Source organism: Dipodomys merriami, unplaced genomic scaffold, assembly GCF_024711535.1.
Source record: "Dipodomys merriami isolate MVZ:Mamm:240054 unplaced genomic scaffold, mDipMer1.0.p SCAF_24, whole genome shotgun sequence".
Lineage (NCBI taxonomy): Eukaryota > Metazoa > Chordata > Mammalia > Rodentia > Heteromyidae > Dipodomys > Dipodomys merriami.
In genome coordinates, this window is record NW_027203826.1 from 22,306,500 (window position 1) to 22,333,084 (window position 26,585).

Below are 26,585 nucleotides of genomic sequence, written 5' to 3' on the forward strand. Positions count from 1 at the left end.
GAGGAAGAAGGGTGAGCAAATACAGTCATTGTATTCAGTGTAATTATCATAAAAAAGGGTTAGCAAGTGTGGTGATTATAGTCAATGTATATTATATTAGAAATGAACTATGATAACTTGAGGGTAGAGATGACAGGAATAATGGGAGACAATGATGGAAGGGTGACGCTGATTAACATGCATTGTACTCATAACCCTGCTTACAGAATTGTAACCCAATTTTATTTTGTAAAACAAAATAAGATGATCCCTTTAGAGGTAGGTGAAGGAATATGTATGTTCAGAGAAAATTCCTAATTTCTAAAAGCTCATCATGAAACATTCATCATTGCCTCCAGTAAAAACATTTATTCCTCCCTGAATTTTATCAAACAGAATGCATTCATATAAACATAGATATTCACATGCACATTCTCTCTCATATTGTATTTCTCTACCTTTTTTGTACCTGTCTGTCTGTCCCATTATCCATGATAGCCCTTCACAAGCAACTCCATCACTTGCAATGCTGCCCCAGAATTTTGGAATTATGTGTGTAGGGCCAAGTTAGGCTAAAGGACTCTTACATAAAGCAGAAGTGGTTTCTTCCTTATATGAAGAGAGCCAGGATGAAGAGCACGCCTGTTCTTAGTCTGGCAGACTGGCCATGACATGTTCTCACTCCCTTAGTTGGAGCCAGGTTATCTATTAGAAGAAATGCCTGTGCAACTAGGACAAAAACCAAACATCAAAACCACAGCTCTCTCATGGCGCAGAGCATTCTAAAGTCTAAGAGAAAATGCCTGCAACTGCTGATATGTCTTAGAGATGTGACAGGGATCTGGGGAAAGTAACTGAAATATTAGAAATGATCAGTGCTTACAGACTGAACAGACTGTAAGTATTGCCTGAGACATGAGGAGAAAAAAGGGCAAATGAAAGATCACACACACAGTTGGCACCTATGTCCTGCTGGCTGCAAGGTTGCCGTTACGGTGGGCTCCTCTATGGCGTGGATTCCTCTCCTACTTGAGGCCATGGTTCTGTGATGGTTCCTGTGCTGTCCTGTGATACATGCGAATGAAAGACATCCACCGCTGCGTACGAGGGAGGACAGTCTTAAGGGTCTTTAGTTTTCAGAATAGAGATTTTGTTTATTGCCAAGCTGATGTACAGTGGGGTACAGATACATATGTAAGGGAGTGAGTATATTCCTTGTTGAACTTGTTACCCCCTCCCTCATTTTCCTCCCACTTTCCCCTCCTCCCACTCCCCCCCAAGTTGTGCAGTTCATTTCCAACATATTGTCTTGTGAATATCGCTGTTGCATTGGTTTGCCCTTTGTCCTTTGTCTCACCATTTTGTTGTTCCTCTTCCCTTATCTATTTCAGATAAACATGTATACAATACCCAAGGTACCAAAATCAAATACAATGATAACAGGTGATAAAACAGGGAAAAAAGAGAAAAATAAAACACACAAAACAAGAAAGAAAACCTCTTGTGTCCATGTCTTGGATTTCATTTCGCTTAGCATCATTTTATGTGGTCATATGTACATAGCTATTGAGCTATTCTGCTCATCTGCTAGGATTCTCCTAGACATACACTAATTATTACAAATGAGGGAAACCATGGGATCTGTTTCTTTGTGTCTGGCTTACTTCACTTAATATAATTTTTTCCCAAGTCTTTCCATTTCCTTACAAATGGGGTAGTATCATCTTTCTGATGGAAGCATAGAATTCCATTGCATATGTATCTCTCTCTCTCTCTCTCTCTCTCTCTCTCTCTCTCTCTCTCTATATATATATATATATATATATATATATATATATATATATATATATCACATTTTCTTGATCCATTCATCTACTGAGGGGCATCTGGATTGGTTCCATATCTTAGCTTTATGGCAAATAATGCGATGAACATGGTTGTGCTGGTAGCTTGAGTATGGCCTTGTTTGTGGTGATTTGGGTAAATACCAGAAGAGGGATTGCTGGGTCATAGGGGAGCTCTGTATTTAGTCTTTTGAGGAATCTCCATACTGCTTTTCAGAGTGGTTCAACAAGTTTCCATCCGCACCAGCACTGTTGTAGCATTCCCTTTTGGCCACATCTCCTCCAGCATTTGTTGTTAGTAGATTTCTTGATTATAGTCATTCTAACTGGGGTGAAGTAGAATCTCAATGTTGTTTTGATTTGCATTTCTTTTATGGCCAGGGATGTTGAACAGAATAGAAATCTTGAAAACAAAAAATTTTAAGTGCTATCATGACTTTTGAATCTACAGATTTACCTGAACTCAGATGTGCCTGTGTTACCCAGTGATAGACAGAGAATATTAGAAGCCACCTATCCTAAAAGAGACAAGAGATTGAACATTCTTTCCAATGGCAACTTTAACTTCTTGTTCAAAATCTGGCCTGACACTGATTGTGGTCTCTTAACGGCCTAGCTTTTTTCCCCAAGGCCAGCATATTCAGTAGTGCTGCATACTCCTGGTGTCTCGGGTTCTTGTCATCACATGCAGATTAAAGCTGAGTCTCAAGTCTTTGTTTCAGTTGACTTCATTCACTCTTTGCCTCAGCTATTGTTGCCTTGAAATCCAAATGGAGGCTGCTATCTGTTTCCCTGACTGAGATTGACTTAGGATGTTCATTGAAGTGGGGACATTATCAGGCAGTCCCAGACATTTATCAGGCCCATGATATTTCCTCACAGGCCCAAATTTCCCCAGAGGACAGTGAAGACATGAGCTGTAGTTGCTAGAGGTTGTCTACCATGGGGTTAACCACTTTGAGAGAATCGAGCCCATGGTGTAAATAACGGAGCAAAGAGAAGAGAGGAAGGATCATAATAACCTTTAGACACACTTTCCAGGTTCTGGGGAGTAACTTCCATCTAAGGATTCAATGATAGGCCTAGTTATGGTGACTTTCCTCTTTGAGTTACCCTTAACTACCCATGTAAACAGTTTTGGTGCTTTTAGAGCTACTATTTATCACTTTGCTCCTGTCTTTTCCTGTATGACTGCATGAGCCAAACTTCCATGCACTATCACTTCATGTACACACAATCCTCTTCACTGAACCCAGGATAGCTGACTTACTATAAGCCAATTCCACTTAGCTTTATCTCCTGTGGGCTCATTCCTCTTCCTTGTTACCATGATCTGCTGTTTGTCTGAGCTCTTACGTGTTTCTGCAGAATAAGAATCTCTTTATTCCAATTCCTGCTTCCTAATAGCTCAAGTAACACACAATAGGTATCTACAAATATTTGGTAAATAAAACAAATTAGAATTTCCATCTCTCTGGCAGATTATCCATGAATCTAGTAGGAAGAAAATTAATTTTTATTTATTTAGTTTCTTTGCTGGTACAGTTTACAACTCTTTGGTATCTCTTGCCATTTTCTGACAGACTCTTCCTCTTCCTTTTGTGTTTAGTGTCAATGCTGTAAAATGATCACTGGGGAGAAGAAGGTAGCCTTTTCTTACTTACCATTGTCTTCTATCCAGCAAATCTGAGATCTGAGTAAATCCTGTGTTGGAATTGCAGTTGTACCTTAGGGCAAAACACATCTTTTTTTATGGAAATGGACAAATCGCTCCTTATTATAGGATTTACATTTAATCCAGGTAATTAGTAAATTTAACATGTTTAATAACTGCTTCTATGGCACTCAATAATGCCAGGCACTGTTCTGAGCATTTAAATTATATTCACTAGTTCTTCCTTATAACACCCTTACCTAGTACATATGATTATTGCCACAGCCTCATTTTGGAGAACAAGATAAGGATGTCGGGATATAGAGTGATTAAAGAACTTGTCCAGGGTCACACAGGGATTGCTAGCTGAACTGGTAGCCGAAATAGGCAGCTCACTCCAGAACTCATCTCTCAGCCATAGTGTTCTTCAGCTTCTACATGTGAACAGGGTGGGTCTACACTGCATATCTCAAATATAATTAACTCTGTTTTCCAGTATGTCAAAAATAAGTGGCCTCTTTGATCTCTTCTAAGCAACGCGTGGATGTATGCTTAATATATCTTTCCAAGTTCATTGATTCACTAATTGTGACTTGAAGATACATTTATTTGTGTAACTCTATGCCATTAATTGTTCACATGGTAATCAATGCCAGTCCGAAGATTTGTCTCCACAAAATGCATTTTCTAATAACCTAGGAAACATGCCAAGAATTCAATCTAATTACATATTGTACCAGTTTTGTATGCTAGAAGATAAAATGTGTGCTTCTTAAAATTATTAGACTTATAGTAAATAAGTTTGGTTCTTCCCAAAATGAAGGGAGGAACTTAATGTCTTTCCTATCTTTTCATTGACCTCTCAAGGTGTCTAGGTTAATAGAGATCATTTTTTTCTTATGAATTCTAGGTTTTTCTTTTGAATGAATACTTAAATTTTCAGTGACCTTCCAGCCACTGTTCAACAGAAAAAATCAGATTGAAGCCCTACTCTGTGGCTTCATCCGTAACAGAGCAAACATGAACAACAGTTGGGAATAGGGGTTTCGTAGTGAAAATGTTGGATACTTTGGAAGTCTCAGTGTTACGCAATTGAACTCTATTCCTGTGTAGTCCCATAGCCACTCCTTGCAACCATGGACTCTAATTAACCCCAACGAAAGAGTTAATTCATAATTTGGTTTGGTTAAATTAATAGTGCTTAACTTTAATCTTATTTGTAAATCTCTTTTAGTTAGTATGAAATGAAATTCCTAATCAATAAAATCCATGTATACAATATTTCAACAAATAAATGCAGTGCCTTTATAGGATTAAATGAGAAATAAGAAGGTAATTTATAATGATATGATTATTTTAAAATGCAAACTCTCTATTACCGTAGAAAAGTAATACAATTGGAAGAAATTTGCACTTAATATAGATTTTCTATAATATAATATATAATAAAATACCTGACACATGTGAGAGCAATGTAGACTTATGTGTGTTGTGTTGTGTGTGTGTGTGTATGTGTGTGTGTGTGCTGTTTTAGTGAATCAAAGGGCTCGTACCAAGCGTAATCTTAACTTACATAATGGTTATATATGTGAAACTTGCCTTGAATTAAAACTATACAACTAACTTGTATTTCTATGAATGAATGAAATCACATTTAGACTTAGATCATTATAAACAGATTTTTAACACTTAAGTGAACAACTATGATGACAATCAAATGCCTGCAAAGTATAGGAAATGTATTTTTGTTGTTGATATAGAAAACTGTCTTGAGCACCCCACTATTCTATCTGCCCTAGCATCACCTTCTAAATGACAGTTGTATACACCAGTCATGTTATTCAAGAACAACTTCATATGTTCCCTCAACTGTCCTCTGTTGGGTGATATCTCTTGTACTGACAACTCCTGAATACTAGAATTACTAGAATATTGAATATTAGATTTATCCCTTACTAAAAATTTATTTATTCTCATGATTTTTGTAGCCTTTATAAAACAAAGCAATATCCACAATAAAGTTCTTTTTTATTTTTTATTGTGAAAATACTGTACAGAAGGGTTACAATTACATGGGCAAGATAGTGAGTACATTTCTTATCAAGCATTGCAGCCTCCTCCTTTGTTTACCCTTCCCATCCCTTCCCAGCCTCCCCCCATCCCCCCACCCAATCCCCCCCACCAAAGTTGTAAAGTTCGTTTTCGACATGACAACTTGTACTTCTCATTGTTGCAACACAATAAAGTTCTTAATAATTAGTGATAAGCCTAAGTTCCATGAGTGCAAGGGATAATATATTCACTTAGTACAAGTTATCAATTTTACCAATCCTGTTTACATGAATTAAGTGCTCATTTTGGACAACACAGCTGAGTTCTTAAAATGTACATATTATTTAAAAGGACCAAGTTTTACTACTTTCTAGTTCCTGTTTTCTTTCTAGATTTTCCTAGAAATGTTTAAAGTTAACGATTGTTTGTATACACCATTTCAATTGCTTCTGTTTGAATGAAGGAGATTAAACTGTTTGAAAACATCTGGAACTATCAAAGACTCAGACTTGTCAAGTCATTATGAATAAACAAGGGAACATAGTGGCAATCCTGTTTGAGCTCTGGCCTTTGATCCAACAGGTTTGCCTAACCTTCACAAGGGTTTTGAGGCGGCTGCTATTAAATGTATTTTTCACAAATGAGAAATTAAGCTCAGCAAATCAAATAATTTGACAAAGTCAAACAGTTGGCTCAATGTCAAAATAGGGTTTGAATGTAAAACTGTCTGATTGAAAAGACTGTGACTTTCCCAAGAAATCATCCTGTCGCTCATTTTTAAGTGGGTTGAGGCTAGGTCTCTATAAATGCGCTTCTAAAGAATCATCCATTATGATACTTGAAGTCTACCTGAATATAATTTTACTCTATATGTAGTTCTGATTTTCATGTCTATTAAATTCCACCTGCCTAGAGGTTTAGTGATTTTTTTTATGTGAATCTTGTTCTTGGTCAGATTCCAGGATTCAAAGTCACATGGGAGCTCACATTAGTGACTTTCCTTTTACCAGGAACTATGTCCTCTTCATTGGTGGGTGTCTGTAATCTGTCACGGTAGCTAGCATGAACAGATTGTTTGTTGAGTGGACTTTAATTGAATAATATTTCTTCTTTTAGACCTTGGCCTTACACAATATTTCAGCGTGGCTTTGACCTGGTTTTGGGAGAGCAGCCCTCTGATAAAATATTTAGGTAAGTGGTTCTCCAGGGAATTGCTTAGCTATGTCTGCAAAGCCGATATCACACTTCTCCTTGCTGAACTTTTTTTTCTCTTAGTACTCAATTATAAAGTAGGAATAACTTCAGGCATTTTGCCCTAACAAAGACACTTCTTCCAAACCATGGCCAGTGATAACTTGGGGGACTTGAAGTCACACATATTCTGTTTGAGTCCTAGTTTTCTTCCTTGCCAGCTCTGTGAACCTCAGTAATCTACTTAAACTCTCAGAACTTCTAGTTTACACATTTGTTAAATATGGGTACATTGCATCCTGGACAAGATTACTTTGGAGGGTATGTGAGGTGATACAGAGAAAGTCTCTGGCACAATAAAACACACACACACACACACACCAAAAAATAAACTGGCACAATATCAGTTAATGTCAGTTTCTGCTTGTTTGTTTTTTGCATCTAATTTGCACCTTCCTTATAGTATCTTAAATTGATCAAAATTAATCTCTCCTGTCCCTGCATTCCCTCTTTCCTAAACCCTAACTTATTGCTTTTTTAAAATCCATTACCTTCTTGATCAAGTTTGCTGCTTCTAGTCTCTCCCAAATTTCGACCTGCACATATGGGAATAGTATGTATTACAAAGATCCCCAAGCTAAGGGAGGATTTGGATGCCAACCATGAACAAATGAATCTTCATAAAATTTAATTTATTCCAGGCCTTCACAGAGATGCAAGCTTATTTTAAATCTAAGACCTCATTGTCCTCTCATTTTCTCAGTCTATTTTTCCCTGTTGCATACATTTGCTGAGTACCCACTAAGTACAGAGATAGTGCTTGTCCTGGCAATATGGACCTGAGTACATCTCACTCCATGAGCAAGCCCTGTAGTAGAGGAAACAGTCTTGCATGAGCGGCCGATGTTAAAGGATGAATTCAGCAACTGCATGCCACGGTTGGAGAATTGATGAGCTGAGTGGAACAAATGGAAGTCTTGCTTCCTTTGCCTATACACATCCAGTTTTCTGGGGCTCACTTACTAACCCCTTTCCAAACTGCTTTCTCAGGCTTTTCCTTGTCAGTCAGGCCTAGCTTGACTTTGCACCTGAATTTGCCTCCTTGAACCCACTACTCTGTAACTTGCCCTGCTCCTCCCAGTGGCTTAGGATGGACTCAGCTTAATCATAGCCGTTTTCTCCTAAGGCATGCTCTTGGCTAGAATACAGATTTACAAAAGCACTTCCTCAGAAGGCCGCTGCTTGCCCTTTGCTCTCCTGAGTGTCTCTCCCTGGGCAGACTGGGTCCACATTAATGACATTGTCCTCAGGCTGCGTTTGAGGTTTCGTTTTGGAAGAGATATCAGCTGCATTCTTTGGGCTGTAACTTGGTCTTTTAAACTTTCCAACAATGATTTATCATTTGGCTGACTTTTTCTTTCTCTTTCTTATGCTTGTCTGCCAGGACCTTTGAAGGGTAATAAAAACAAGGCAATAAGGGAATCAGGTGGAGTTTTGCTAATTAACATGGAGAAGTTTCCTGGTCCTGAGAGTAAGAAACTAAGACTAAAAAAGAAAGATTTAATGAAGTTGCTATTAGAGCAGAACCTTTACAACACTGTTTCATCCTTAGAAAATACCATTTTCTTTTAAACATATTGGCTGCCAATGGGATATCATGCCCAAGCAGTATGTAAAGACGAATAAAGAACATTGTATTGTGTGAGAGAGGTGAACTCTCTCAAGTGACAATAGGCTAATCAATAAGTGATTAATAATTTTGGTTCCTAACATAAAAAGGACTAGTCTCTCAATATGAAAGTGATATTTTAGGCATTAGAAACTTTAGTCAACTACCTACCAATGGCTACTCTTGAAAAGCTTGTGGCGTAGTCACTTTCTATAATTGGCTATTCTACTATTTCATAATTTTGTCCTGACTAATTCTAAGCCACTGCATACTTTTCTGAACCATGCAATAAAGTTCTAATTTCTAACATTCAAACCATTCTACCATTGACTGCCAACATATGACCGCTTGAAAATAAACTACTCTTCTCCTATGGAACCCTTCCTTCTTAATCAAATCTGGCTTCTAACTGATCCAGTGCCACAAATTAGTGAGATATCTCCCATTCTGTGCATTTTACTCAGACTCTTTACTCCACCAAGAATGTATCTTTTTCATTTAATATAACTCCCATTCATCTTCCTGGTCTAGACCAGGCCTCTAAACCTATCATCTCTTGACAAAATCACTGTTTTAGATATGACCAAGACAACTACTGTCTTCAAGAGTTTAGTCACACCCAGGAAATATTTTTCTATTTTCTATTTTGGTCCTCTGTAAGAATATCCACACTTCATTGAAAGAACCAAAGATCAGACCCAGCACAAACCACTTAATTCAAATGTACAAGGGGATGTGCCAGAGAATTAATGCTTTATAAAAGTACTATGGTGATGCCAATCTATAGGCAAATTGATAAACACTGCTATACACGTCCTCTAATACACTGCATTACTCACAATGACATTTCCTCCTCCAAGTTTCTCATATTTATTAGTCAATTATTTTATTTCAGATTTATTATTAACTTTCCTTTTGTTTCCAAATAACATGGAGGTCTTCCTGAAGGAAGGGCTAGTAGTCTATTTAGATATCTGATATGTAACAAATCATTTTGAACCCAGGAGGTCTTCAGTATATAGCTGTAGTTTTTCATTTCCAGTAGTTACTAAGGGCTGGAGGCTCAATCACACTTTTATAACCTTGAAATGCCAGCTGGATTGAAAGAGTCCAAGAGGATCTTGTACAGCCCAACTGAGTCTTCTCAGCAAGCTCTAGTGCTAAAGATGTCCTCTCAGACATAGAAAGAATCACTCCATTTCACTAGACTCTGTAGTGGCAGGGATTGATGTAGACCAAATTTATCTTTCAGAGTCCTCCCTCACCAGGTATATGTGCATAGCCCTGAGAACAATACTAGTCTTCTCTGGGAAAGAAGAAAAATACCTGGTCAAAAACGATTTATCATTTTCCCCCAGTCTGTGCTAAGCCATGGAGAGAGAACAGGTTTTTTTTTTATCTTTCCAGTGCTCTCTGGCATGTGTTTATCTCCAAACCCTCTGGCATAATAGGACCATGCCATGTATAATGCAGTCACTGATGACAGTGGACACCAGCAGCTGTCACCAGAGAGAAAGCACAATTTGGGAGAACTTTCAAGATGCTCACCCAACTTCTCTTGGGTGTTTTGTTTTGTTTTTTTGTAAGTTGTTCCTGCCAAATCTGCATGAACGAGGGACAGATGAGATTTCAGGACACAGCCTTTCTCTGACAGCTTACTCTATATTTGGTTTTTGGAGATGTTCAGTAGATTTTTCAGATGAAAGACAGCTTTAGCATCTCATAGGCATGAGCCAGCAAGGGCTGAAAGTTGTTATGATCCACACCTGACATCCAGATTGACCTTATCTTTCCTCCAAGCCTTGCAGGGGAGGGAGTGTTATTAGCCTTCTTAACATATGAGAAGGTAAGTTTGTAAGATAGAACCAAAGTGTCAACAGTAGAGGACTGATTGGGAGGACACATGAGCTATCTCTGAGAGGACCTGCCCCCGTGAAAGCAGGCTTCACATTCTAGGTTTCCAACTGACCCCATCACAGACTGGAGATTACATTGCTTTTCCTGTAGATTCCCAGAAGCTACTGTGAATTTAGGATAGCCACCATGCCAATCCCAGATCCATTTTGACCATTCATCCTCAGAGGTTAGCCCATGGGCCTCTATATATAATAGAGCGATACTGTTGCCATCACTTTGGTTTTTAAACTAAAGCAACAAGTAGAATCTCCTTATTGATTTGTCAATAAATATTTATTGAGTGATGTCCTTGGAATATAAATTTCATTAGTCACCGGGGAATACAAAGATGACAAAGAACTGCCCTCTTCTACTCCAGAGATAATGCGCCTCTTAATGATAATGGACACAGAAAAAAGATAGATAATCTGAATGCCAGCAAAGGACTCTGTGTAAAATAGGCAGAAACAGGGCCTGGCCTAGCTTGAGATTTGAAAGCCAAATCTCTTGGGACCTTTCTAGAAGGACTGGCAGAGTCAATGGGTCAGTTGAGTTGGAGAAGACAGAATAAAATCCAGGAAGCCATGACAAAGTGGTGGGACTATTAGGCTCACTTTAGGAGGTGGGAACACAAAGTGAAGCAGGTTGAGAGGAGAAGAAGGTGAAGGCGAGCTTTGCCCTTTGTTCTACACAGATGCAATGCCATATCACAGTTTAAGTTGAGGTTTACTTTGCCCCCTAGGAATATTACTACATGCAGCTGATGAGGGAAAACTAGGAGATGGGTAGGCATGACTCACTCTTCCAAAACAATAATTAACCATCATCAATTTACCAGAACTGCCAGTAGTTTCCTAAAATCTGATACATAATCGAAGTAAAACGATAGTTTCAAAACCAAAATAGAAAACAAGAGCTCGTCTCTCTGTCCAGTGAACGGCCCCCTCTCTGGCACCGTGCAAGCTTACAGATCTTCTCCCTGGCTCCTGCCAGAGCCTGGGTAGTAAAATGGTATTGTCTCCAGAATGTCCATTGTGAGCCAGATGTGATGGCTCACAGCTGTAGCCCCAGCTTTTGGGGAGGCAGAGGCAGAATGATCAGATGCCCAGCCTTGACAAAGGTAAGCCCGACTTTGTATCAAAAGAAACAAACAAACCTGAGTTCAAAACCCAGACTATGAGAGCAAGTGAGCAAGCAAAATACTGAGAGAGAGAGAGGGGGCGGGGGAGGGGGGAGACTATGCAGCATACAATGCAGAGAGAAATCATACAAACTCTTGGAAGGTTTGTCCTTCAACTCACATTAACCTTTAAGTTCCAAGTGCCTGGTGTTGTGAGGATAATTACTCTCCCTGAATCATCTCCTTCATACAGCCAGATGTAATGTGTGTGCATGTGTCTGTGCCTCTGTCTGTGTATGCACACGTGAATAAACAGGCTATTGTGTCTTCAATTTAACTAGTTAATTCACAGAAGAATGAAAGAGAGGTCTTCTTTTGTCTGCTATGTCATGAACTTTCCTCATCTGGTGCGGTGCCTTCTCTTGCCCACACAGATTCCCTTCCACTGCCTTCTGCCCCCGAAAGTAGGCAGTTGTGAAAGCCTTCTTCAGTCCGAGCAGCATCTTGGAGGTCTTAGCATGCTGGAGAAGCAAGGGAACGAGAGTTAGGGCATAGATAGAGAAATCCTGCAAAGCCTGGCCATAGCCCATTTAACGCACATGCTCGCATCTCCCCTGGGAACATCCGTCGGTGAATCCAACCCCTGCCTTGCTTTTTAGCTGTCTTGGCATCAAGGGTTGACTTTCAGAGCATGGGAAGAAGTCACATAGCTTGTGAGTCCCCGTCAGTCCTATGTGGCCAGCATCCAGGAGAAGCTGCACGAAAGATTTTTAAATCACCAAATCTGGTTTCCTAGCATCTCAAACAAACCTGGGAGGAAAGGAGAGGATGTAGGTTAATGGAGAGAGGGGAGCAGGGTTCTGAAATGGTATAATGTGACCAGCACACTAATGTGCAGGGCTCTGCTTAATTGTCAGCATCTTTCCATTGTTCCTCCCTCCACATTGAGTTGGGAGGTAATGCCAGACTACCGAAGCCGAAGCTCGTGATATCCCACCCACACTGGCTTTTATCCCATAGACTATTTTTGACTGTGAACACAGAGCATTTGAATGTCTTTGAAATGAAATGAATGAATGAATAAACAAATAATCTCTCACGGAGTCTTTAGGCTCTCCCTGGAAATGCTGATTGATTCTTTTATTCCTTTTAGCTCTTATTATAAGAATATTAACAATAATAAAAATTCTCTGTGTCCCAAGGGTTAGCACTGTTGGTTCAGGATGTGGGAGGAGTACAGAGAATAAATCTCAGCCTGTTTTGTTCATTTGTTCATCCCTCTCTTCTCTTCACTGGAGGATCCTGGGCTTTAGTCACGGATGTTCCTGACTCACAGAAGCCAGAAATGGGGAGCTTTTCCCCTGACATTTTCTTGCTAGGGCTTCTCCAGGCTCAAGGTAACCATTGCTGTCTTTAGAGGTATACAGCCTAGGGGTAGGAATGGAAGGGCAGCTTCTCAATCAACCTGCCTTCAATTATGTCTGACGTAAGAAGGAGGAAATCCTGCTTGAAATCTGAAGAAAGCTAAGACTCACTTCTTGCGAGGTGTTATAAAATACATCTAATACCTGGTGAATGGATACCAGAAGCAGTTTGGCAGCTATCTGGCCCCATAAGCAGGACCAAGTCTTCCTGTATCCCTCTCACTCAGTCACGCCATCCACGAAGGGTAAACATCGAACCCTCCTGAAGAGGACCTTGAGGGCTAACGGGAAGGCAGCTCTGACGACAGAGTGCCAGACCATCACTGGCATGATGGTGGCCAACCTTAACTACCTGGTGTTTGTGTGATTGCAGATTCACCTACACCCTGGGGGAAGGCATGTGGCTGCCCCTCAGCAAGAGCTTCGTGATTCCACCCGCCGAACTGGCCATCAACCCATCAGCAAAGTGTAAGACGGACATGACCGTGATGGAGGATGCTGTGGAGGTCAGGTGAGTCTACTTTTAGGATCTTGAGTGACACACGTTGTTTGGGAGGCAAAATGAGAAATGACCTGAAGTTCCTGGGTGCTGGAAAAGTCACCACAGCATTCTGGAAAGAGAAGTTGGCAGCAGGCCTGCAAGTTCCCCATACAAAGGACCCAGATCTGTTCTTATCTGAGTCAGTATTGCATGCTTCAAGGCTCATTCACTGGAAGAAAACCAAAAATTACGGTCCATAAGCACTTTCCATGTACCCTAGGACTGATAGACAATAAAATGTTCTTTTTCTTGCCCTAAGTGTAAGCCTCCTTCTTTGTCCAGGTCTAACAGGCTTGGCTCATTTCCCAGATGTAGTGAATATCCATCATTTGTTAGTTCAAATTCAAAGGGTGGCTAATCTTCAACATTTCTGCATATGTGTACCCACATGCATGTGTGTGTGTGTGTGTGTGTGTGTGTGTACAATGATGGTATTGAGGCTTGAACTCAAGGTCTGGGCACTGTCCTTGATTTTTTTTCTCTTTTGTCTACCAATTGGGTATAGCTCCACTTCTGGCCTTTTTGGTAGCTAATTGGACAGACATAAGAGTCCCACAGACTCTCTTGCCCATGCTGGTTTTGAACCACAATCCTCATATCTCAGCCTCCTGAGTAACTAGGATTATAGGCATGAACCACTGGGGCCCAGCTTGCTCTTCAATTTTTAAAAGACAGAATAAAACTCCATGTAGTTGACCAGATATGAATGTGGAGTGTAATACCACTTGCTGCTTCTGGATCCTCATGAGTTCTCCTGCTTCGCTCTTGTTCCTGCAGAGAGGAGCTGATGACATCTTCTTCCTTTGATAGCCTGGAGGTTCTCTTAGATTCCTTTGGGCCCGTGCGTGACTGCAGCAGAGATAATGGTGGCTGCAGTAAGAATTTCCGCTGCATCTCAGATCGCAAGCTGGACTCCACAGGTTGTGTGGTATGTTTGTCCTATCATGGTAGGAGTGTTTGGAGGATGGAGAGAGGAAGTTCCTCAAGGTGGGATAAAATGCAGAAATATGGGTGAAAACATGCTGTGGTTGCCATTTGTGACTACTATTTACTCAAGTGAGGCATTTTCTCTTGATAGAGATATGGAGCGAATCACCAGGCAGTACTGACACCAACTTCTTACAGATGACCTACCATGTGTTCAGAAACTTCTGTGAATTATAGGAAATGATTTTTTTTCCAGTCTAAGCTAGTTGGTCAGAACTCTCTGAGAACTAACTAACGTCCAGATAGTATAAATTGACTCTAGATATAATAGAAAACTTTCAGAGTCACGGATCTACAGTTAGATGTAATTCATGCTAGGAATGATAGGAGAGATATTTTAAAAACTGTGATCATCTTGAAACCATAACAATAAATGTCTACTTCTGCAAATGGGTGTTTCTGTGTTGTTTTCAGCTCTGTGGCTTGTGGCTGTTTTTTGTTTGTTTTTGTTCTTTTAAAAATTTTATTTGTGTGTGTGTGTGTGTGTGTGTGTGTGTGTGTGTGTGTGCATGTGCATGTGTGCACACGTGCACACACATGCTAACCTTGGGGCTTGAACTCAGGGCTTAAGTGTTGTCCCTCAGGGCTAGTGCTCTGCCACTTGAGTCATAGCTCCACTTACAGCTTGTTAAATGGTTAATTGGAGATTATAGTCTCATGCAGTTTCCTGCTCAGGCTAACTTTGAACCATGATCTTCGAATTTCAGGCTCCTGAATAGATAGGATTAGAGGCATGAGCCACATGTTGCCCACCTATGGCTGGCTTTAAAGTATGCTATTCGTAGGGTACCAAGTGTCTCATACCTGTAATTCTAGCCATCTCAAGCGAGTCCAGGCAGGGAAATCTGTAGGGCTCTTATCTCCAACTAACCACTAAAAAGCCAGAATCATAGTTGTGGCTCAAGTGGTAGAGTGTCAACCTTGAGCAAAAAAGCTCTGGGCCAACATCCAGGCCTGAGCTACTGCCACAAAAACAAATGAGTAAAATCTATGACGCTATGTATTAGTGAGACTATTGGGTTAGAGTGGTAGAAGCGACCTCCTATGTCATGGAGGATGCTGATCCTTTGTGTCGGCCACTCTCATGCCCAGCAAGTAGAATGCTTGTTTGTTTGTTTGTTTCCCCTAGCTCTACTTAGTTTAGAACAGGAGAGAAGAGGGAACATCAGAACACAGAAGGATGGCACGGAAGCCATACAAAGTAAGAACAGAGGAGAGAGAAGAATCATTCATTGAGACATGTGGTACTGCAGTGTCGGAGGAAAGGACCAGAAGCTTTTAGCCCTGGGGAGGAGAGGGTACTCCATCACACTTCCCAGTCTGACTGCTGTGCTGTGGGAGAGGACCAGAGCTGGGCAAGCTGTGAGAAAGCGGAGCCAAGGCCCTCTTTTCTCCTCCTTTCCCATCTGAACACCTGTTCTGTTCAGGGAGCTGTTGTGCATCAAAGATAGACATGTACTTGGGGGTCTAGCTAGATTCTTTCTGCCTTAAGGACTCCACAGCTACCGAGTAGGCTGAAGCCAATAGGATCCTGATTCATATTCATCTGAGAAGGAAGATGATGACAGAATGAGAAAGAGAGAGGGGGGAGGGGGATGGGGGAGGAACTGAGGGGAAGATACGAGGGGAAATTAGCATATATCATAACGAGGGCAAAAAAGAATAGAGAATAGAGAAAATGCAAGCAAAAGTGCCCATTAGCTCATGTCTTCTCAAGGCACCAAGAGGCAAGAAGTCTTCTCACAATGATCTTCATCTGTGGCTGCTCCACCCAACTGAGCCCCTCAGGAGAAGATTTCACTGTCTGTTGGGGTTCTCAGATGAAGCACATTTTCTTTCTTTCTTTACTATCATTCTTTACTAGTCTCTAGGGTCATTCTAAGTTTGGAAACGCTGCGTGTACACATATGTGCCCCTCCACACCACACCCCCCGTATAATCCACCCCTACATGTAGCTGACCATGTACATACACACATACACACACACATATGTATTCATGCACACATGAACAGATTCTCCCTCTCTTGATGTTTTTTTTTTTTTTTCTGCCCCTTACTGAATCCCTGAGGATTTGCCTATCCGATGCCTTTAAAAAAAATTCTGGTGATGCTGGCCCCTTTAACTTGGCATATAACTGTGCTGATGGATTTCTATACTTTTAACATTGTGATCTGTGAGACAGAGCTAGCAGGAATAGTTCTGATGAATATGTATTTGCTATAAGGCTGCTGCATTTTAGAATTGGAGCCACTGCAGAAAGTCAACCAATTATACCAGCACTTGGTATTTGCATAATACTTTGAAGTCACTAGTCCACGTGGCTCCTAGGAAGGAGGGGGCCAGGCTGGTTGGCAGACTAATTCAATGAAATGTCTCTCATTGGTCATGAAGCATATGATTGCTTTGGCAGGCCAGGGGTGGGAATACAGTGAGAGCTGATGTATTACTTTATGATGCTGTGACCCTACTGAGATTACAGATTTGACTTTGAGTCTGACCTGATCCAATTGGCCACCCATATAGTCCCAAAGCTCTAGTATGTGAGCAGAGTGATTCCTTGTCTTCTAAAGACAAGGTGTGTCATCACAATTAAAGAACTGCCCGCTTTTCTCCTTTCCACATGAACCTGAATTTTCTTCCATTTTCAGCTCGACCTAGGGCAACTTCATTCAGTCCCTTAGGTACCAAAGGCTTCCCAAGAAAGGCATATTCTATGGAGGAGAGAGAGAGAGAGAGAGAGAGAGAGAGAGAGAGAGAGAGAGAGAGAGAGAGAGAGAGAGAGAGAGAGAGAGAGAGAGAGAGAGAGAGAGAGAGAGTGCTCAGAGCATGCTGGCCCTGGAGTATTTTGGTGATTTAATTCAAACCCGACATGGACTTTATGTTGTGTCCACATCAGCTGCTCAACCGTCATTCTTTCTAGGAAGGCAGGACACATTTCTCGGTTATGCATGGACTCCCACAGGGTTAATTGCTACCCAGTTAATTGTCCTGTTGTTTATATTGCCTCTAAGGACAGGAAACAAATACCCATGAAAGGCACAGATTTGCATGAACCACAACACATTACAAAATGAGAGCACTCTCCAGCACAGAGCCTGTAGCAAGAAGATTCCCAGAACGCATGTCAGCCACCCAATGCTAGTGACCAAACCTTAAGCATTTTCCTTAATATCCAAGGTGGATATCCAAGGAGGATATCCAGACAGCAGTGTGGTGTTCTATAGTACACCTTCAGGGGTGCTTTAGTGTCGTATTGCTGCTAAAGAAAATTACACAGATTTTAGCAGCCCAAAGCTCTACAAACTTATTATCTTGAAACTCTAGATGAGAATTCAGTGTGGTTCTCACTGAGCTCAAATCAAGAGTTTCCAGGGCTGTGTTCTTTCCTGGAGACTCTAAGGGGAGATTTTCTAGTTTCTAGAGTCCTTCAGGCACATGGCCTACTTTTTTTCTTAAAGCCAGTGAGACCAGACTACAGTCTTCTGATTATTCTTCTGTAACACAACTCCTTCTCTCCCATTCTGCATCTCTCTTCCACTTTCAAAGGCGCTTGTGTTTCATGGGGACCCACCTACCGAATGCATGCTAACTCCCTCATTTCAAGATCTTCAGTTTCATCACATCTTTGAAGTCCCTTTTTCCTTATAAGAGGATATGTTCCCAGGTTCCCATGATTGTAGTAGGAGTTACACCAGACATTGTGGGCAGGCACCATCCTACGCTTATCAAACCTATGAATGTTCAATACAAAATTTGGCTTGAAAGTTTGAGAAAAGGATACATGCAAAGTGAAAAGAAAGCCCATACTCTCACAACTCCCTTTCTCACCTTCATACTTGTCCTCAAAGTATCACACAAATGCCTTTATAAGATATGGGAACATACTTAGGTAAACAGGTTATGGGCATGTAAGGGATTGAGGTCACCTGCCACGCTATCTTGTGCGTAAAAAACATGACCTTCCTAACCAGAGCATTATGCTCTAATGAGCTTTGAATTACCCAGTGACCCCATCACCCTTCACTCCACATGCTGTCCATAATGGTTTCCCATGAAATATATCATTTCACCTCTACCATAGCACAGATGCTCAGAAACCATTATAGATGGCTCTCGCTCTCTCTTTCACTCTCTCTTTCTCTCTCTCTTCCTCCCTCCCGCTACCCTCTCCTCTGTTGGGCAGTAAGCACAAAGGTACACTTCAGAGGCTTCCAGAGAAATGAGGACAGGAAGCAAGCCATCAAATCCTAAAATATGAATTTAATACCATCCAACTTTTCCCCTTGGATGAAGGCCTATACGGGGTGGTCAGAGTCCATCTGAAAGTTGTGTAAATCATCATTTGTGAAAGGTAGAAGATTTCCATCTAGCAAAGGAAAGCCTATTTTGAGTAGGGACTATGATGGCGTGGCTTATGAATCATCCGGGTAGGGCTGTCCAAGTTTAGCTGAAGGAATTTGTCCTTCTTCTCCCAGCGGCCCTGAATATGTTCACTTATATTCACTCTACGAACAGAGGGTCTGCTTTGTAAACTGGAACTGAGGTGCCTGTGTCTTAGACTCAGTGAGATTTCAGCAGCCTTCTAAGCCATTAATCAACCAGAAATCATCAGTAGAAAATGAGGGGAAAGATGGCAAGGAAAAGGAGCTGAATGGGGAAAATCATTTTAATCTCATTAGCAAGTTATGCCTTATACCAGTAATAAGTCAAGAAGCCATGAGTATCTCATGAAAGATGATTAACCTTGTATATTTTAGGGGTCACTGATATATGAGCTCATTTATTAGACCCTCTTGATGGGGGAAGGCTGTTGCCATAATAAATGGAATTTTCTTCTTAAGTCTGTAGTTCATAAAGTCCCTGGGACTGGTAAATGTAACCTATGCAAAGAGGGCTTAATATATGAACTTGGGGCACTCTACTCAGCAAATAGTCCTCTTCAATGAGCAAGTAGAGGGATTGTCCACTGCCAATGGTGGGAGAGAACATCCAGCTATAGCAAATGCAAACTTCTAGAAACAAGATCACTTCTAACAACTGGACTCAGGCTGTACATATTTCTAGGAGGAGGAAGGGCATGATTTGGAGATTGCAACGTCTTTGTGTTTAGGCTGGGCATAGTGGCTCACATTTGTAATCCTAGCTATTCAGGCAGCTGTAAATAAAGCAAAGGGTATGTTTTGAGTGCTGGAGCACTTTCATAGCAAACAGGAAGCCTGAGATCAAACTCCAGTATCACCACCATGATCACTACCACCACCATCACTACCATAAAAATACTTTAAGGAAACCTAGGATGTAAATATCATAGCAGAAGGAAGAATCACAGAAGCAAATTTATACCATGAGCAGTTTTATTGATTAACTCCTTGGGGAACAGGTGCTCTGAATACTAAGGATTAAGAAGAAAACTTTTGTTTTGGAAACCTTTCTGAATATTTTGCTCTGAACTGTGTTACAATAATTCCATCTGTCTTGGTGACTAAAGGTTGTCACTTTGGGCAGTTTGTAGTATTTTGTCCTCAAATATTTGTGCCCATTATATAGAGTATGTGAGTGTAAATGTGAATTTGTGGGGGTAGGGGGAGGTTGATGAGGAGGCATGGAGGGATGGACAAAAAATATTAGTCTGAATCTATAAGCCCATAATTGGTCCAAGGATGCTTCACTAACTGCTTAAAGGAGATAGTGAATTGGCAATCGTGCTTTACCTTTTTGCTAACTTGACTGTGTGGGCTTCCAATGTATCCAGGTTTTATCATAGCTGGGAAGGGATGGTAGAACAAAAGGAAAATGGCATAAGGTTTAGGGTCAAACAGAACTAGGCCCACACTGAGTCTGCTGGGTTTTTTGTTTTTTGTTTGTTTAACCGCAGTGATCTTAAAGCCTTAGCTTTTCTGAGTCACCTATACAATGAAGAAGATAAGGTGTGCCTCAGATGTTTGGCTTGAAGACAATAGATACAGATGATAAGAGGGAGGTCCTGCTTAATTCCTGATAGTTATGATGAATAGATTTTAGATTTGCTTATAAGAAAAAAAATACAATACCCAATTTGGAGAAGGTGGCTAATGCTGTCTCTTTTCCAGATCTCCTACAAGAGTATGAAAATCCAGTGGTTCGATCAGAATAGCAATGGTCACCAAGACATTAGGGTCAGGCAAGATGTGGAAATGCCAGCATTGGAAATTCTGGAACAACCTGTAGTGGGCTTGTTTTGTTTAGAGAAGTCTTTGTCAAAAAAACCATGCTTGGTAGACAGAGCATTCTGAAAATAAAGCAGGTGGTTGGAAAGATGTGGGGTCCTGGCTGGTGAGTAAGGTAGCTGGTTGGTTGAAACTGTTTGCAGCTTCTAGCAAGCTTTATGGAAGGAATGCAAGAAGACCAAAAAAGTGTGTGGCTATCAGTGCAACCCATTTAATTCCAATCAAACTTTCTGTTTCCATACCCAACTCCATGCCTGGGAAGCCACACTGTGCTGAAGCCAGCTCCCTTCTGGTGACACATCTGGCCTAACAGCTGGGTGACCAAGGAGTTTGATGGGTGGGGGGGCTCACAGACCGTGGGGTGCAAGCTTCGGCTGCCTCATTTGCTTGTTTGCTGTCACCAAGAACATCTGGGTTTGTGCAGCGGGGGGGGGAACCCTTGGAAACTTTCTTAAATGCTATCACCTTCCAGCATCCAGCAGACTTTGTGGGGAGTGAGGGAATTGACCAGGCTGGGGGCCTGCCAGGCCTCTTACAGGAGGCTATTTGTTTGGGAAATTGTAGAATTAGTCTCAGCAAACAGTGCCCCTCCTGCTGTGATCTTTGACTGGGAAAGAAGGAGAGAGGAGGAGAAGTGGGTATCAGATGCACATCTGCAGCAGTTCTGGGCTACTGGACCAAGGTGCTGGCAGCAATGAAAAAGAATAAGCCAAGCAGCAGGCACATAGGGGAAATGTATGACACTGTGGCCACTGAGTTTTGAAAGTTTTGTTTGAGTTTGCTTTGTTTTGGTTTAAGAGAAATGTATTTGATGGCTCACAGCAGGTGCACCACATAGTCATTAAGAGCCTGGACTACACACACACACACACACACACACACACACACACACACACACACACACACAGAGCTCTGCTTCGTTCTAGAGGCTTGGGCTTGAGCAATTCATTTGCCCCAGCCAGCCTATTAGAAAGAACCAGCCCTAAAGTGAATGTGTAGCTTCCATTATACAGGCAGAGGATGCAGAGTGCCAAAAAGTCACAAGCTTTTAAAAGGAGTCCAGGGCAGCCAGCAGTAATTGTCATTGTTAATGATTCCCTTATCTTTAAATGCGGATGATACAGGGTGTTGTGAGATTAAATGTCTAAAGTACTTAGCAGAGTGTGGGCTTCTAAATGAGGACAGCTGGTATGACCGGATGATCAAGTGCCAAATCAGGACGCCACAGCCTGCCTGGCAAAGGTTCAAGAACAGATCTACCTGGAGCATTTGTGTGCTTTTAGGAGTTAAATGTTCCATGCCTCTGTTTCTCCCTTTGTGAAATGGGGATGGTCATATTACTTACTTTATGAGAGTACTGTTGGGTTGAGTTACATAGCAAGTTAGACCACTGACTGTCAGGTAATGGGTACTATGAAAATGTTGCTAGTGCTCACCCAGCCCTATGGTGAAGAGTCCAGTATCTGAGGTCTCTTCTTTCATTTCTTCCCCTTTGTCATACTTTGGAGGACACTGTAGTACAGCAATGCTCAGACCTCACATTAAGAGGGACCAGATAAAACCTGAGCACAGAACCCCGGGTGTTTGTTGAACAGATATCTCTGTCCGTGTGTCTTCTAAGGGTGAGTCAAGGGAGGCAGGCAGATGATGGATCCTGACACTCCCTAGGAAAGCCTTCAAACCCCTTCCTAGGCTACCAGGCTAGTCCTCTTCCTCCTTCCTCCTTCAGGCTGGAACCCCTGACTCAATTCATTCCTCCAATGGTACCAAGACAGACATTCCTTCAGTAGTACCAACCCAGACACTAGAAACCAGTGCTCTTACTGCAAATGGCAGCACTGCCATCCCCCAGCCCAAAGGAATCTCTTCTAATGCATTACAATTCTAGCTCATGGCTAAACCCCTTCAGCCAGCTTGAGGCTCAGATGGGAAGCCAAACACCTCGACTCTGTAAGGCCACAAAGCTCCCTTCCAGCCCATTTAGAGGAAGTGGCCTAATGCAAATGACGTGATCTATGCCCCAGAGAGAAACAAGATGTCAACAAAGGTCATTTGCTTTAAAAGGTACTCCAACTCCCAGAGAAAGTAGTACATTACTTGCCAATGTTAATAGTTTCAAGGCCGAGAGTGTCAGTGGTTAAATTTGGGTTCACAGAGGACCCAGTCCCTTAATTCACCCGCTTGTATGGATGCTTTCTCACTGTGCCAGTGCCCATCTGGACTCAGCCCCATGAAGGACAGCTCAGGCTGCTATGACCGCCACATCGGAGTGGACTGTTCAGATGGCTTCAATGGCGGCTGTGAGCAGCTGTGTCTCCAGCAGATGGCGCCCTTTCCGGATGACCCAGCATTGTACAACATTCTTATGTTCTGTGGGTGAGTAGAGCCACCACCAAGATTGCTGAGCTATAGGACTTTTGAGGGCGAAAACTTGGACAACCCTTGTGTATGAACCGGTCACCTTAGGCTCCTCTTTAGGAGAATCTGTAGCATTTCAAGTAAAGGAGAGCTGTTAATGTCTAGGTTAGGAGGACTCTTCCGGAAAGTCTAGTCCAATCCTTGTCAATGTAGACACTCATCCTCAGGGACTTTCCTGCAAAGAAAATCAACCACATGGCTAATTAACCACATGGTTTGCTTAAGTCGTGGCTTATTTAAGTCAGAATGCCCCAAGTTTCTGTTTGGAGGAGCTTATGCTCATGGTGACACAAAAGCATTCTTTGGTCTACAACTTGGAAAGATTGTGTGAAAGAAATCAGTGGTCGGACAAACAAACAGGGAGATCTTGGGAGAAGTGGAAACTGGCCCTCATTCCTTCCTCAAAGTCCCAGCATTTTGTGCAGCCTCAGACAAAGCAATCAATTCCTCAGGGTAGAAAGCCCTTCGGGGTGAGTTAACTCTCTCTACTACCTCATCTCATGTGGCTTCAGTGTAGCTCTGTAGGGGAACATGGTAGGCAGGGCTACTCTACAATGAAGAAATAAGAGCCCAGTGAGGTGAACTCGCCTCCTCTTCAACATTGGAGAGTTGGTAAGAGGGAAGACTAGAATCAGAATTTAGGCCCTCTCTTACATTTTTTTTTAAGTTTGGCAATTTTCTCGAATTTTAAATTTATATCACTAAGTGGAATTATATTTAAAGATAGCTTCCTGCTATATTTATCAAGTAAATAAAGATTCAGCCCATTCTGCTATTCCCATAGTTTGCTTGTCTATCTTTCCCTTCCCTTTCACTCTCTCTCCCTCCCTCTTCCCCTCCTTCTCCAGTCTTTCTTCCTGCAAGTCTGACAAAGGCTTACTTTATTCCATGGACCATGATACCACAGAGGAGGGTCATTTAGTTACTGCCTTCAAGAATTCACCATCCCATAGGCTTTCCATGGAAAGCAGTGTTTGTAGAAATAAAGGGATGCTGGTTGGGTGCTAACAGCCAGTGCCCACCGAGTGACTTCACAGAGAACATCCAGCCCATGAATACTGTTTTATTTTTTTCTTGTTTGAATCCTTCGCAACTGAACAATTTTCATATTTAGTTTCTTGTGAAATTTCCTTCCATAAATAGAAGTGGCTCTTAGTGTTCATGTTCTCTATACTGGGATCATCAAGATTGACCCACTTCCATTAATTAATTCAACTGAAATTATGCCCATTGAAAAAATTAATAAATGTATATTTGGTACCCACTTGCACAGAAAATGTAGGTCTTAGTTATGGGTGAAACTACAGGCTACCAGCCCTGGTATTCTTCATGAAAGAAGTTTATATTGGGACGGGAGACAGAGTGAGATGCAGCCATGTGGAAGCAGCAACAAACTATAGAGGATGAACCAAGAGGGAATTAACCAGATTCCCCTCCCCGACACCCACACACTGTTAATGACACAAGGAAAGAGCCCGTTTACTCCCTCCCCAGACCTGGAGGAAGACATGGAATTCTCTGTGGGTTGGGAGTTAAATCTGTTCCCTCTACTAAGGTCAGTCATCCACAACTGGACTTATCTTTGCTCCTTCAGCTGAATTAGGCATACATATGTCAGTTCTATCCAAGGCACTATTATATATAGCCTGCCAAAGAAGTTCTTGATTTGAGGTTCTTATATAAAGACCAAAATCACATGCACTTATAATCAAAGAACTCCACTCACAACGGTTCACACAGTTGGTAAATGGGGAAAAGTCGCAGTTAAACTTGGACAAACACAGGCCTCATTAGCACCTCTGCTGATAATAATAACATTCACTGAGTACTATTCTGCACTAAGTTCTTTTTTAAAATACATTTAAAAAATTTTACTGCAAAGGTAATGTACGCAGAGGTTACAGTGACATCAATCAGGTGATGAGTACATTTCTTTATGAACAGTGTCAACCCCTCCCTCATTCTTTCCCAAGTTTTTCCCTTCACCCTCCCCTCCAAGTTGTAAAGTTCATTTCCAACATAGTATCTGGTGGCTTTTGCTGCTGAATTGTTTCACTCTTTGTCACACCATTTCCGTGCTTCCCTGTCCCCTTCCCAAATAGATGAACTTAAATACAAGACAAAGGGCACAGAAATCAAAAACAAGGACAGCTTGGAATAAACCAAAGAAAAAAGGAAAGAAGAAAAAAAGACCGCAAACTGTACAATAAAAATCCTCTTGCCTCCATTTCTTAGAGTTCATTTAGATAAGCATTATTTTGCATAAATTCTTTATATTAAGTATGCAACTTAATCTTCTCAACAATCCAGTGAAGTCGCTACTTTCCCCTCTTCTTGCTGTTTTGGGAACTAAAGTTCAGAGAAGTTAATCAACTGCCCCAAGTTCACATAGTAATGGAGGGAGACATTACTATTGCAATATTGCTTCTCACTACTTAAACTATGATCTTTTGTTCTTCTCTAGAGAATCATAGTCTTTCTCTTATTATAAAAAGTGCTACAAATAGTGATATACAGTGTGCTTAATACCATGAGTAATTCTAATCTTATATTTTATAGGAAAACCTCAATTAAATCACCTTTTCTTTCCTTTTCCAGTGACAGTATTATCAAATTAGAAGTAGTTTGAGTTAACGAAGGTATATTCCTCATAATGTAATTAAAATAAACCCAATTAATGACTTATGGAACACTGACCTATGATTAACAAATCAATATTGCTTTTCCAGTAGAGTAACATCATAGGTAGAAGCAAGGAGGCAGCTCTTGGCTTAATGGAGCATTTGGTGTTCACACCATGTGCCCTAGTAGTTATTTAGTTCAGGACAGTGACTGCGAAGGAGGGGGAGTTGGCGTAGGTCGATCTTATGTTTGGATACATTCACACAGAACACAGCAAGTGATCATAAATCTTCCTAATTTACTAGTTGACATGTTATAGGACCCGATTAGAAAGCTATTAATTTCTTAAGCACAGTGTCATTCCTTTTGCTGCCTAATGATCCTACAAACAAATGCAGGATCTAGCTGCATAGACAGGTCCTGAGAAAGGCACTAGCTTATCTTGCATTTCAATATGTTCAGTCATTTATAAGCTTATCTCCAGTGATTCTTATGTTGACCTATTTGGGAAAAAGACAACTATTAGAAGAGAGAGCAATCCATGTTCTGAAAGAGTTATCTTCAGAGGAAAAGTAAGAACTGTGGGGGCTAGGGATGGTGGCTGGATAGAGCACTGTTCTAGAATCAGCAAGACCCTGTGTTGGATTCCCAGTACAGGAAAGAGGAGGAAGGATGGAAGGAAGGAAGGAAGGAAGGAAGGAAGGAAGGAAGGAAGGAAGGAAGGAAGGGAGGGAGGGAGGGAGGGAGGGAGGGAGGGAGGGAGGGAGGGAGGGAGGAAGGAAGGAAGGAAGGAAGGAAGGAAGGAAGGAAGGAAGGAAGGAAGGAAGGAAGGAAGGAAGGGAGTTAGGTAGGGGCATGGTCACAAGATGCTGAGTACTTCTGTTCACAGAGTTAAGTAACAGCTTAAAGAGGTCAAATCAAATGGGAATGTTACTAAATTTTGGTCACCCGACATGCTCTCAAAGGCATTTCTTCCCACT

The 26,585-nt window shown here is 41.4% G+C and overlaps 1 protein-coding gene across 3 annotated transcripts in view; it reads left to right on the top strand.

Annotated features, from left to right (window-relative positions):
- Astn1 (astrotactin 1) overlaps positions 1–26,585 on the top strand; it is a 299,448-nt gene that overhangs the window by 196,385 nt on the left and 76,478 nt on the right. For all 3 annotated transcript variants that reach the window (XM_070034406.1, XM_070034407.1, XM_070034408.1), the window contains exons 9-12: positions 6,646–6,720; positions 13,203–13,340; positions 14,148–14,298; positions 22,775–22,941. In XM_070034406.1, the coding sequence (XP_069890507.1) occupies positions 6,646–6,720; positions 13,203–13,340; positions 14,148–14,298; positions 22,775–22,941 (531 nt within the window). The remainder of the gene's footprint in view (positions 1–6,645; positions 6,721–13,202; positions 13,341–14,147; positions 14,299–22,774; positions 22,942–26,585) is intronic.